This window comes from Rana temporaria, chromosome 8 (genome assembly GCF_905171775.1).
Source record: "Rana temporaria chromosome 8, aRanTem1.1, whole genome shotgun sequence".
Classification (NCBI taxonomy): Eukaryota; Metazoa; Chordata; class Amphibia; order Anura; family Ranidae; genus Rana; species Rana temporaria.
In genome coordinates this window covers 91,159,941-91,174,337 of record NC_053496.1, presented here as the reverse complement: position 1 = coordinate 91,174,337, position 14,397 = coordinate 91,159,941, and the positions used below count along the sequence as shown (strand labels likewise).

The 14,397-nt window shown below is 43.8% G+C and overlaps 1 protein-coding gene across 2 annotated transcripts in view; it reads right to left on the bottom strand.

Annotated features, from left to right (window-relative positions):
* The window catches only part of TM9SF3 (transmembrane 9 superfamily member 3), a 53,864-nt gene extending 39,978 nt beyond the window's left edge, over positions 1-13,886 (bottom strand). For both annotated transcript variants that reach the window (XM_040362260.1, XM_040362261.1), the window contains exon 1: positions 13,636-13,886. In XM_040362260.1, coding sequence (XP_040218194.1) covers positions 13,636-13,710 — 75 coding nt within the window. In that variant the 5' untranslated portion in view covers positions 13,711-13,886. The remainder of the gene's footprint in view (positions 1-13,635) is intronic.
* Positions 13,887-14,397: the final 511 nt, after the last annotated feature.

The window sequence follows — 14,397 nt, the reverse complement described above, 5'->3', positions numbered from 1 at the left end:
ATTAATAAAACCCTTCCAATCAAAATAATAATAAAAGGACTTCATTACTGGACAGTAACAAAGAACAGTGTTCATCTTTTCGTATCCATTAACTGCATAAAAGAAAAAATCCACTTTCATAAACAAGACATTTTGTAATTGAAGGTTATTGGAAACCTTTACATTTCTATTTGCAGCCAGCCCTGCTTTTCCCTGTAAAACATTGAAATATACATTTTCTGTTAGCCCTGGGAGGTGCTCTGTACAGATCAAGGGACTAGCTTGTTGCTTCTCTCATTACATCATCATATAATTATAGAAAGCTGACCATGTCACTTAGCACTCTTTCAGTATCTTTAATCTCGAAGGGCCGGTCTCAGTTTCTAAAGAGTAAAAGTTTCAACTGAAAACGGTCACTTTGAACAAAACTGGTATTTCAGGCTTTAGGTTACTGTGGGCGAGGTGAATTTCCTGCTACATTCTTTTATCTCGGGGGCTGAAATAGCAACAACTCTGTTCTTGAAGCTTCAAGTCAATCAAGCTGTCATGACAATTCAGGTAATCTCAAGCTCTCCCTTATGTCCATTTTCTGTTATGGATATACTTGCACCAAGCAGAGGGAGACTCCAAAGGAAATGGTGCCAGTATTGATCAAACACTAAAATACCACTAGTGTACAGAGGTATCCTATACAGCAGGGCTCAACAAACCCTAGGCGCCAGGTCGACATAGCCATTTGCAACAAGAAATTTTGTCCTGGCACTCTTTGTCCCCTAGGTAATTTTTCTTTGTTTTTTTTTTATTGTAAAAAAATTGTTACACCCAAGCACATAAACCCCCCCCCCCCATATATAGGCACGGCACCTACGCCTGAAAATGACGGTTGCTATACAGGTTTCATATCGCCGCGCACGCCAGAATGATAGCAATAATTCTGGCACAGAATCTCCTTCATAACGCTAAACTGATGACATATAGGGGGCTTAGCGTATCCTATGGAAAATATATGGCACTGAAGTTGTCATTTTACAGGAGCACACAAATTTAAGGTTTGATATATTGGGTATCTATTTACTCGGTGCAACCTCGTCTTATATTTTACCACAATATTGTTTTATTCTCTAGGGCATCTGCTTTAAGAAAATATATCGGGATTACGTGACACTATCGCAAGCCGGAGGCTATCAGAGGAAACGTAAGACGGCGCTGCTGACGCCGCGTCTTGTTTAGTTTTTTGCACAGTAACATTTTATATATGTAAGATTTCTTTTTTAGCTAGTTAATAAAGATATCCCCCTTTTTTTTTTTTTTTACTATATTTCACCATTGGAAGCATTTGTTTTTTTTCTCTCTCCTTTTGCCCCCCCTTCGCATATACGGCGCACTAAGCACTTTACAGATTTATCATCCATTAAGACCAGTGCCACTACTAGGTATAAGAGGCTACCTGAGAGGAGAATATCAGGAAAGGATTGAGTCGCATATCCCTGGACACGCTTACACCCACGCTACATGCATAACTTAGTAGCAGCAAGGTGAGAGTTTTGGGAGACCGGTTATGGATGTCCATTGCTATATGTTGATAAACCACTAGAAATCCCAGGGAAGATTGTTACATTGTTTGACCACTTCATCCTCCTACAAAAGGACATTATCCATATATATTAAGGACACCATTTTTCTTTAATTTTCCTTTTTGGGATATATTGGAGACCAATTTTTTTGTCACTATTTATATTTCACTGATGTTTTATGCTATCACTAGTCATCATCGATTCATATGTTTTGGATATTCTTTGTGGATACCTACCTTAGTTTTTTAACTACAGTTTGGAGCGCTTATCACTTTTTATTGCATTTATATTTTGTGTATTGTGAACACTACTAGATATAGCTGCTTTGGACGTCACTTATTATTTTATTTTAACACCGATTTACTCACAGTAGCGCATAGGTTTTCACTCACATCCTTAAGAAAATATATGTTTGGGTGTTTAAGGTCTACTACAGGCCTCAAATGATTTTTAAATGTGTGCAAAAAAATTCAAAAATGTCTGGCTGTGAAAGGGTTAAAGGACAAGCTCACTTTTGCTAACAGGTTGAATGTTCCATCTGTAAGCTTTGTTAGTTACAAAAAACTGGCTCCTAACTTTAGCTGGCTTCTAGATTCAAAGCAGATTTGTCAAGCCCTGATTTACAGAGCAGTTACAGGCAACATATGAATGCAGTCAGTAAGCCAACAATACTAGTCAGCAAGCAGTGCAACTGGACAAAAATTAGAAAGCTCACCCAGTTTACCTTTAAGCAGAATGCCAGCTTATCCCCAACTACTCTTAAAACTGCCCCCTCCTCCTCCTCCTCCTTACACCAATGCTTACTAACATGTGGAAGGTCTCATTCACACGAGGCAGACTCCGTTGCTACAGAGTCCGCCTGCTCCGCCAGTTCAGCGGGATATCAGTCCGCAGATCTCCTCTGAGCCGACGGATGACAAGCTCCTCTCTGCTCACTGAGCGGGGAGGGGCTTGTCGGGCACCGCTGTGTCCTATGGAGCGATCTGATGAAAACTGACAGCAGAATTTATAGCGTTTACAAAAAAGGGGATAGTTTTATTGCATTTGTATTGATTTTTTTTACTACCAATGGCGGTGATCAGCGATTCTTTTCACGTCTGCGACATTATGGAGGACACTTCGGACAATTTTTACATTTTTGGGACCATTGTCATTTTCACAGCAAAAAATGCATTTAAAATGCATTGTTTACTGTGAAAATGACAGTTGCAGTTTGGGAGTTAACCACAAGGGGGCGCTGATGGGGTTATGTATGACCTCATTTGTGTTTCTAACTGTAGTAGGTGTGGCTGTAGGTGTGACGTCATCGATTGTGGTTCCCTATAAAAGGGAACACACGATCGATGTCAGCGCCACAGTGAAGAACGGGAAAGCTGTTTTTACACACAGCTCTCCCCGTTCTTCAGCTCCGGGGACCGATCACAGGACTCCAGCGGCGATCGGGTCCGCGAGTCCCACGGTCACGGAGCTTCGGACCGGGACGCTTGCGCGCGACCCCACGGCTGGGCTTAAAGAGCCACGTACGTGGATGTGCCCAGCCGTGCCATTCTGCCGACGTATATCGGCGTGAATGGGTCCTTAAGTAGTAAAGGCATAGAGCATTTTATTATAAAGACTGGTATGCACTAGAATTTTCTTTCGTTCAATCCAGTAGGCTAAATGAACCAGAAAAAAAAATAAAAGAAGAAGGATCACTGTATTGACACAAGGGATGTTAGTGCAGCTATATTTAACGTTTTACTAAACCCACAACAGTAAAATCTGTCTGTATATGCAGAATAGCATGCTTGTTATACTCACTGTGGAATCCCTCCTGCAGTGACTCTTGGCAAGGCCAGAAAACACAGTGAGGGTAGTCCTCCTGCACATGCTCAGTTTAGTCTATTGCTGAAGAACATTTCCATGTTCTCAGATGTAGCCAGTTCACATGATATTGACATCACACATGTGGGCGTGTATACAGGCTATAGTGGATATCTCCTACCTGAACACACAACTCTGAACAAACTCTACAGGTTATCACGTGACCGTGGTAAACAGATCAGACAAAAATGGTATATAGTGACAGTATTTTAATGTAAAAAGATTTTCTTTTCACTTCCTCATTGTTCGTTTTTGCTCAGAAGTTGCTCTATTTCTTCTCTATTCTGTTCACTTCCTGCTTATCTGATTTTACTGACCGAGGAGGGGGCGAGCACGTCACTGACCACCATGAAGGGAGGCTTTACTGCGGTGGTCAGTGACGTGCTCGCCCCCTCCTGGGAACTACATCTGTGTGGCAGGACGCTCTCTACGTGTTAGAGACTTCAAGGAGGTGTGAATTACTGGGCGTGCCGCAATTCATACTGGGAAACGTAGTTCTTACATGAACGAGCAATGAAAACCAGGAAGTGAATGAGAGAACAGAAACTAGAATGCCGGAGGCGATATAGATGAAGGAATTTAATAGGTATTTACTCGTTTTTTAACAGAATCATTACACTATTCTGTCTGTCTACCTTGCAGACATTCATTTTAGGCAAAAACATATTTTCCTTACTGTAATACTCGATGTTAGCTTCATATTTACTGTATTTTCCGGCATATAAGACGACCCCCTAATTTTCCAGGAAAATTTTTGGTTTGGGATATACTCACTGTATAAGACTACCCCCTTCTTACTAGTCTTTCAGGAAGCTGAGGGGTAGCCAGAACCGCTGACAGAAACAGGCTTTTTCAAATCTCACTGTGCCATTACTTTACATGCCCCCTCTCTGTGCCATTACTTTACATGCCCCCTCTCTGTGCCATTACTTTACATGCCCCCTCTCTGTGCCATTACTTTACATGCCCCCTCTCTGTGCCATTACTTTACATGCCCCCTCTCTGTGCCATTACTTTACATGCCCCCTCTCTGTGCCCAAACTTGCCCCCTCTCTGTGCCCAAACTTGCCCCCTCTCTGTGCCCAAACTTGCCCCCTCTCTGTGCCCAAACTTGCCCCCTCTCTGTGCCCAAACTTGCCCCCTCTCTGTGCCCAAACTTGCCCCCTCTCTGTGCCCAAACTTGCCCCCTCTCTGTGCCCAAACTTGCCCCCTCTCTGTGCCCAAACTTGCCCCCTCTCTGTGCCCAAACTTGCCCCCTCTCTGTGCAATCACCGCAAACACTCACTTTTTTGCAGCCGGTGACAGTCTCCGTGCTGCGAGCGTGAGCGTCAATGATTTGAAAGAACGCTCTTTCTCTTCAGAGCGTTCTGTGATAGGCGGAACACAAATTTTCCCAGCAGCGCCTCTGTTCTGTTTTCCACCTATCACGGACGTCTTCTCATCTCGTCCGATTATGAGAAGGCATCTGTGATAGGAGGAACACAAAACAGAGGCGCTGCTGGGAAGATTTGTGTTGCTCCTATCACAGAACACTCTGAGGAGAAGGAGCGTCTTTTAAATCATTCACGCTCGCAGCACGGAGACTGTCACCGCTGGAAAAAAAAAGTGAGCACGGAGACCGTACCCGGCGTATAAGACGACCCCCGACTTTGGATGCATGTTTTTGCATCCAGAAAGTCGTCTTATACGCCGCTCTAATTAAAGCATCTGCACTGCAAACAAATTCCACCATAAACCTTTTCAAAAAGGGATGCAAAACTGAAGATCTGTGTGTCAGCCAGCCGATATGAGACACAGAATGAGAAACCTTGCTAAACGTGCAAGCTTTATTTAACCAAGTCTAGAAAACTGCCATGATAACATACAAGTTTATAAGAGATAAACAATTATAAGACTAACATGCATCAGTTTTTCCATCCGCCACAGTGCTGAAGGAAAAAATCTGAACGGATTTCCCCATCCACACATTCAAAGGTGAATGGGGAAATCCTTCATCCGACAGGGCAGTTGAAGAAAAGTTGATTGGTAGATCGAGCTCTGTTAAACTGCAGTGACCACACATGAATAGAAATGTGTGTGGTGCCTGCTAAACCGGACACATTTTTAACCATCTATGGCCTACTTTAGTGACACAGCATTTTACACATTTCAGGCAAACAGGTTCACTTCTAAACCCTCAGGGCCCATTTGTTGTTTTAATGCACACGCTTTAATGTGCCAAAATGCATGTGTCCAACTTCTCCATGTCTGTTACCATCGCAGCATTGCAGTGCAGCTGTTTTTTAAAAGAAACTGGTCTTTTTTTTTTTTGCATTTTAGTGCATTTGGAGGTGCATAGACGTCAATGCATTAAAATGCATGCTACATGTGTTTTAATGCCTTGGCAACAGGTATTCATAAGCAACGGCCAATGGCTTTATGGTCAACTCTATCCACTGCAAATTCTAAAGTGAAAAATGAATCAATGCACATCAATAATCCATGCCCACACACAGGACATTGCACCTGCCTGATGCTACAAACAATTATCTACGAACACACACAAATCTAAAAATGGAATTCTAATTTGCTCCCTTTTGGTCTGCTAATAAATCTAATTCATAGGTGTGAAAACACACACACACACACACACACACACTTGTTGCCGCTACCAGAAAAAAAGCAAGCTTTTAGGTTTCTGTGCCACATGGTATGTTATTAGCCCTTCCCGGCTCACCGTAGAACTACATAAAATGTCCTATATGATGGAGATGTATACAGGGGGAAGTTTGTGAAGCTCCTAAACACTTTGTCGTAGGACAACCGTACAGAAATGTACCCATTGAGCCTGTCAGAAATCCAGTTCTTCCTATGTGGGCTTAAAACTCAGCTACCCTAAAATTTCAAACAGTGTAGTCAGGTTAGACTGAACACCCCACTCTCCTCATTTGCATTACATAAGAAAAAATGAATTGAATTAAGCAGGGCTGAAGGCTGCTACATATTGTCTGGGCACACTAATAACTAAAATTAGTAGGACATGTGCTACATTATAAATACAATAGCATTACATAAAAATACCATTCCGCAGTGAAAAAACACATGTTGACAAAGAATTCGGCCAATGTCCTAGCAAATTTGACTGGATAATGTGCATTAGAACGGTGATGAATAAATAACCCGGTAAACGTCATACATGCTGCTTTGGACGATAATATGCCCCTAAGGGCTCATTGCTTCAAACACGCCTTTTTAAAGCTCTCTGAAGGCCAGTCAAAGCCCCCATCAGTGGCATGTGATTTAAGGTGTCTAGGTGAGGGAATTTTAATCTGCATATAGAATTAGTTACTACAGCAGAGCGGTAGCTTTAGAAGACATTTAAGATGATCGGATCCCGATCACTTATAGGTCAGTACAGATCTCAGCACAGTCAAAAAAAAAGGTGCATGAAGCTACTTTTTTTTGGTAACCTGTCTCACAATGGAGCTTTCTGGTACAGACCTCTAGGCACTGAATGCACAAGTGAAGCATCACACTGTCAAAGCCAAACCACACACCGAATCGGTAGTCATGCAACTTTCCATGTTTGATAAGTGGATCATTTTATACTATTCATGCTATGTTAACACACAGCCCAGTGGTGAATTTTAGCAGTCATCGCAATCCACCGATATTATGTAGCTTACTGCAAATGCTTACAGGATCTCCACCCTTCTCAGACAAACTTTTAAGCACCTTATAGATGATTCCCTAAAAAGGGGAGGGATGGATGGATGTGTATACTTACCCATTTTTAATTTGCTCCAGCCATGTGGTTCCACAGCTCCAGCATCCAGGTGTCACCAAGTGGCTGCTGCAGGGAGGAGGAGGGAGTGCCAACAGCTGGGCCATGAAAGCCTATGGGTGACGACACGGCTCATGGGATTCCTTGGCCCTGTCGAGTGCTCCCTGAGCCAGCGTTGCAGGATCATGCGACTGGACTAGAGTGAATTAAAGATAAGTACACATTTTTTTTTAGACAGGTTAGGCAGAACAGGTGGTAGGAGGGGGAAGCTTACATTTGAAAATTGGGAAACTTAGGCTGGCCGAGATTTGAATCGTGTGTGGGCAGGCTGAATGTACCAAGTTTATTAAAATCGCTCAACTTGGGTACAAACAGCCTGCCGGATACACTTGTGATTATCGCTAGCAACTGCTAGAGTCACTAACAATAACCGTCTTCTCCCAGCAGGTATGGCACTCATATTTTAATGAAGAAAATTCGGGAGAAAATGGACAGCCGCACTCCAGATAAACTTCGGAAAGTTGTCTTTATTCAAATAAAAGTAGGCATACACAGCCACGGAAAGGGACAGCCGACATGTTTCGCACTACATTAGTGCTTAATCGTGGCGAAACATGTCGGCTGTCCCATTCCGTGGCTGTGTCTTGCTGTGTATGCCTACTTTTATTTGAATAAAGACAACTTTCCGAAGTTTATCTGGAGTGCGGCTGTCCATTTTCTCCCGAATTTTCTTCATTTGCCTTGTGCATTGCCAGCACCTTGGTTTCCTGAGAGGTCCCTATTTGCTCACAAGATCCACCTGGAGCGGTGACTCCTTTTCTCTACTCATATTTTAATGTGTGAGCACTGTTCTATCAAACATTCCACTGTTAATGGTAACTGATGGCACAGCAACCTCAATCAGTCCAAAAGGGTCCACCTGTCTGTATTTGCAATGCCGGCACCGCCCCCAGGGTGAAAGTACCCTAATGTGGTTGCATAAGATTTTTTATAAAAAGGCTGCAGCCAGACTTCTTGGAGGGAGATTTCGCAGCATATTTGGCAAGTACAGAATCACAATGTGTATTATGCAAAGTGGTTGGAGGGAAGCTTCAGAATGGCAAAGTTTTTATTACAAATTATGTGAGCCGACTACAGTTCCTCTTTAAAGCGGGATTCCACTCGCAAATTTTTTTTTTTTTTTAAAAGTCAGCAGCTACTAACAGTGTAGCTGCTGACTTTTAATAAGGACACTTACCTGTCCTACTTGCCCGCGCTGATGGCCCCCCCGATGCCGATCCAACGATCGATGCAGGTCCCGCGCTGCCATTCACACTAGGGGAAACAGGCAGTAAAGCCTTACGGCTTCACTGCCCATTTCCTCTCGCGCCGACTTGTGAATGGGCGGCTGCTCTGAGAACACACACAGTTCCCAGAAAGCAGCGCGCCCCATTAACTAGAATATGAAGAAGAAGACAGACCGCGGCTACGGAAGAGGCAGATTACGAACTTCCGCATAGCAACAGGTATTTCGGGTGAGTATACATTTTTTTTTTTACTTTTTTTATGATTTTTGGGCAATTTTTTTTTCCTGGGTGGAACTCCACTTTAATTATGTTTAGGTGATCTAACATGAACTTATGTTCACTTTTTGAAAAACTTTTTAAAAGTAATTTACTTGCTGATGGAGCTGAAGTAAGCATTATACATTATGCAGTTCGCTAAAACAGGCTATGACTCCTTGATTTGACGTTGTAGCCCCCCCAAATACAGAATTCCATCTACCTCCCCCATAATTATTAAATCCCAGGATTATAAAAATGGATGAACCCTTTAAGAAACACACACACACACGGGTACAAACAAAGAGCCTATTTTTCCCCAAAGATTTTAACAATATTCTAAATGGTAACCTGGTCACCTAATATGTATATCAAATAAGAAATCTAAAACAAGAATTCAAGGCAGAAAAAAAAAAAACTACAATACAGATCCAAAAATATAAAACTTCAAACACTAGCTTGCAGTGTCAAAAATGAATGACCGAGACTTGTGCATGTGGCAGTTACACTAAACCAGGAAATGCATGAGCTCAGGTGTGTAGGATAATCTCTCCATGCAGTCATACTGAGCACTAGGATGTAAGTTATGTGCATAATCATTAGGATTATAAACCGGCTTGTAAAATACAGTAAAGCATTACAAAATTCACCAGACTTACTAAATCACAGAGTGCAGTAAAAGCACCAACACAACAATCAACGTTTGGTCTTACTATACTGAGATGAACAATAAACGCTGGCAGCCATAGATTACATACACTGCTTTTTTGCTTTAATGATTGGCCTTGAAAGCGATACACCTGAAAACACTCATATTATTATTATATAACACAGAAACGTCAGTGTTTCTCAATCTACAACTGCATTGCTGAAACACTAGGTGTAAGGATGAGCTCCAGCGTGTTCGCATAGTGCACGTGCAGAGCCCGCCAGGAAGTCTGCGCGGCGCTAATCACAGCCAGGGAGACATTTCCCGATGCTCGGCTGCAGAGATCGGAAAATGTCTCTCTGGCTGTGATTAGCACAGCGCCGTGCAGACTTCCTGGCGGGCTCTGCACGTGTAGCATGCAAACACGCTGGAGCTCATTCTAGGTGCTCTACCGGAACACATGCAAAACTATCTGCCAATAAAAGCATGATTGTTGGGACATGAAAAAGGTTTTAGAACACTTGGTAAGCAACCGTTAGGCCAAATGCAGTGGATAGAGACCAGAGGTTCTAATGCTGTGCAACTCACAGGGTGACAGCATTAATATGCATTGTGATTTTATAGATTTTAAATAAAAGCTTGATTGTCATTTTCACCATCAGAGCTCCTTTTACTTGCATGATTTCATCATTTATGTATCCACCAGGGGCTTCAGTGATATCTCCCCCTGTGCTGCCATCTTCCCTGCTACAAGACCAGAGGAATGCTAAAGATTGCAGTTGTTCAGCTTGAGCACAGGGAGCGTGCAACTCGCAAAGTGTATACTGACCTCTCTCTCAACCTAAAGTGATAATAAACACTTAGTTTTTAGGCACTTTAAACTGCTTCTTTATCTCTCAATTCTTGCCTATATTCCAGTCTAAGTTGCAGCCATGAACGCTGCCCCAGGTTTCCGGTTTCAAAGTGGTCCCTTTTTCTTGTGGCATCCTATGGACCCACCCCTTGCATGCAGGAACTAGGAGATGTCTTCCAGCACTGTATGCTTCAATAGAAAAAACACAAAGCCCCTTGGGTCCAGGGTGGCAAGGCACTTTCCTACTCCTCCTTCCATGTTCCCAAGCCAACAAACTGACTCGGGACTCTGTCTATCCACTTTTTTAAGGCCAGAAATTCAGGGAAGCAGTACTGAAAGTTGTAAACTGCAAGTGCTGGGGTAAGAATTTTAACAAATAGTTTACTTGGTAATGCTCATTTTACTGTACTCAATGTGTTACGCCCCAAAAAAAACAAAAAAAACAGAGGGTTTAATACCAATTTGAAATGTAAAAAATCTACAACAGGGTGGAGGCTAAGTTTTACATGTTTCTCACATGGTGGAGACACTTCATTATAAGTGCCACATATCATTGGATGCAAAGATAAGGACTGTATATTGCCTTTTATGTGAGCTACTGACCCCTCCTCCAGAAAGAACGCAGTATTAAAGTGGTTGTAAAGCCAACCACACAACTTGCACCTACAGGTAAGACTAGATTAAGGCTTACCTGTAGGTGCAAGAAATATCTCCTTAACCTACACAGTTAAGGAGATATTTTCACAAAAACGGGCACCGATGTCTATGGTGCATGCACGCCGTAGACAACGGCACAGGCGCACTGAGCGTGCCGTTTTTGTGACGTCATTGCCGCTCCGGCCAATCACAGTGCCGGAGCAGCGATAACGGGAAGAAGATCGTCGGAGACATGGCGGCTCAGGTAAGTCGATCATAATGAGCTAGTATGCTATGCATACTAGCTCATTATGACTTTCTCTTGCAGGGTTAAAAAAAAAAAAAAAAAAAATTAATGATGGTTTACTTCCTCTTTAACATCACCTATGCAGACTTCCTGGCACTATAGTGTCACACCTCCCAGCCTGTTCTTGGGCAACCATCACACATTCCATGGTGATTCGTTTAAGAAAGAACTTCACTCTCCCATCCCTGTATAAAAACTTTCTTTTTTTTTATAAATGCTCAAATACTAAGAAACCCAGCATTGTCTGGTGAAACCAACCACGCCATTGCTGCAACCTAGGTCCTGCGCTGCCATATTCCCTTCTTACATCAACAGAGAGATGGCGGTCTATTCTTGCTGCTGGCCCCCTGATTTGCAATGTGGTGGAGAAGATTGTCCCAAAGTCTGCCTGCATGCACAAAGAAAGCATTCCAAGAGGTTTCAGATGGAGCAGAGGGGGGCATTCTTACCTAGGTGAGAAAGCCAGGAGGTGCAGGGCCAGATGTGCAAAGAGGGTATTAGAAGAAATAATAAAGTTAAATGTCCCTTTGTGTAACTGGGATGGGGGAATTATGGTCCAGTCATTGAGAAGACCTTAGACTGAACTATTTGAGGGCAGGGACTGATCTGAACTGTGTAAATTGATGGTGCTATATAAGTACCCGTAAATCCGGGATATATGTATTCTTAAGGCGGAACTAAAGTTCTGCTGTTGTTCACTCAAGGCAGGTTGTAGAGCTGCACAATTAATCGTTAAAAAAAAAAAAAAAAAAAAATCATGATCTCAATTCAACCCCCCTCACGATCTCTATGCAGAATTTCCTGATTCATTTACAGTATGTAACAAGTTTAGAGAGTTCTCCGCTGTCAAAAAAAAAAAGGGGGCAGCCTTGCCAAATTTTTCACAACATTGTCCACACTGGTAGATAACTATAAACATTGTAACTTTTCCTTCTTAGATCAAAGGGATGAACTTCTGTGTGTAAATGAGGGAAATTTAACTACGTAAAAAATAAACCTTTTTCTGACACTTGTTTAAGTTAAAATATGTATTTTTTGCTAGAAAATTATTTGAAACTCCCAAAAATTATACATATGTTTTTCAGCAGAAACCCTAGAGAATAAAATGGCAATTGTTGCAATATTTTATGTCACACAGTATTTGCGCAGCGGTCTTTCAAAACGCAATATTTGGGGGAAAAATACACTTCAATGAATAAAAAAATTTTTTACAGTAAAGTTAGCCCATTTTTTTGTAGAACGTGAAAGATGTTACGCTGTGAGAATCATGATCTTTATTCTAAGCAAAAAAAAAGTTCTCATTTTAGCCAGAATCGTGCAGCTCTAGCAGGTTTTTCTTTTTATTGTAGAAGAGGCACAAAATGTATTTTCTAAAAGAAAATGCACTCATCTGCCTTATTGCAGCATCCCCCAGCATGTGCAGTTCAGTTTACAGCAGCTGCCCCAAAACCCTGTATGCCGGAATGATGGCCTCCTGCACATATGCAGGAGTGCCATTGTCCCGCACCAGCCAATAAAGATGGGCGAAAACCCAACACAATAGATGATACCAGCACAGGATGGGGACTGCTTTATCTCTAGCCCAACACCTATAGTTTCTAACCAGTGTAAGATCGATCTGTATACGTACCTATTTTTCAGGGCCGCTCTGGTCATGTGATCCCCTGTGTCAGCCAGATGCAGGAGAAAGGACAGAGCACTCAACAGTGCCTAGTAATGCCTAAGCAGTGATATCATCCATAGGCTGCAATTGCCCATCTGTTGCTGCTTCCTCTTCTCTGCAGCCACCTCTGGATAACACAGGGGAGCCGGATCACCTGACTATGAATAGGTAAGAATACAGATCTTCCCTCCACAGGTAGGTTTGTATAGGTGTTAGAATAGAGCAGTTTTAAGAATGGTTGGGTACAGCTCAGAATGTTCTGCTGCCCGTGTAGATATAAATGCTGGCTGGGATTTTTATCTGACACTGATCAGACCTGGAAAGCTAGGAACCACAAAGAATATTACAGATCCAAATAAATGCAGCAGGCGATGACTGTGGCCTGTGTATGAATGGTGCGGGACACCCAGGCGCGGGACCCCCTGCACGGGACACCCAGGCGCGGGACAACCTGCACGGGACCCCCAGGCTCAGGGACAACCTGCACGGGACCCCCAGGCTCAGGGATCCCCTGCACGGGACACCCAGGCTCGGGATCCCCTGCACCACCATGCAGAGCCAGGCTGAGATTGTCAGTATGAAGAGCCGATATGAACTCGGTGTCTCCGCCATCCCCCAGGCAGGCACTTCCTGATGAGGAGTTGTCAGGCCTGTGTACGAGGGAGGAGAGCCAGCTTAGGCCTGACACTGCACTGACAGCGGCCTGGACGGAGCGGCTCCTCTGCACTAGGTAGGCCCGGATATACAGCGCTCTCCGCACTGCCTTCAGGCCGCATCTCCCCATCCCCTGACCAGCCTCCGTCTTACCGTGTGCTCGTGTTCATCCGCCCGCACACCCAGTACGAACACGCACAACAAGGGCAGCAGTCGTAGCGGCCTCATCCTGACCCGGCAGCTCGGAGCACCCAGCGGCTTTATGTCTCGGAGGCTCTTCGATTCTCCTTCCGCTGCTACTCAAGCTGCCAGTTCTCTGACACCCGCCGCCTCCTCAGCGGCCGCTCAGCCACGTCATCCGGCCACGGAGCTACAAACCGGAAGTGCCTCACCTCCTGCCAGCATCCCGGAAGTGCACTGTGTAGGGACGAGGAGGGGGGATGAGATACCTGTGCTAACACCCAGGTAGATGGCTGGTGGCACGTCACGCGCTCTGACTGATGACTAGCCCAGAGGGCTATGAACGAGTGGCATCCGACTATGTAAAATCATTATACCGCTCAGTGTGAGTGAGTAAAGGGATTGTGGGGAGCAGGTGCGACTAGTACCAAGGTGGAAGATAGCGCTTGTACAAAGCCAGGCAGTGACCCCGGACATGTGTTCCCCGTCATCTCCAGTACCCCCAAAACCCAACCATTACCCCACACTATCCACAGTGTCCCCAAATACAACCAGTACCTCACAGTGTCCCCAAACAAAATCAGTACCTCACACCAACCACAGTGTCCCCAAACAAAATCAGTACCTCACACCAACCACAGTGTCCCCAAACACAATCAGTACCTCACACCAACCACAGTGTCCCCAAACACAATCAGTACCTCACAGTGTCCCCAAATATAATTAGTACCTCAC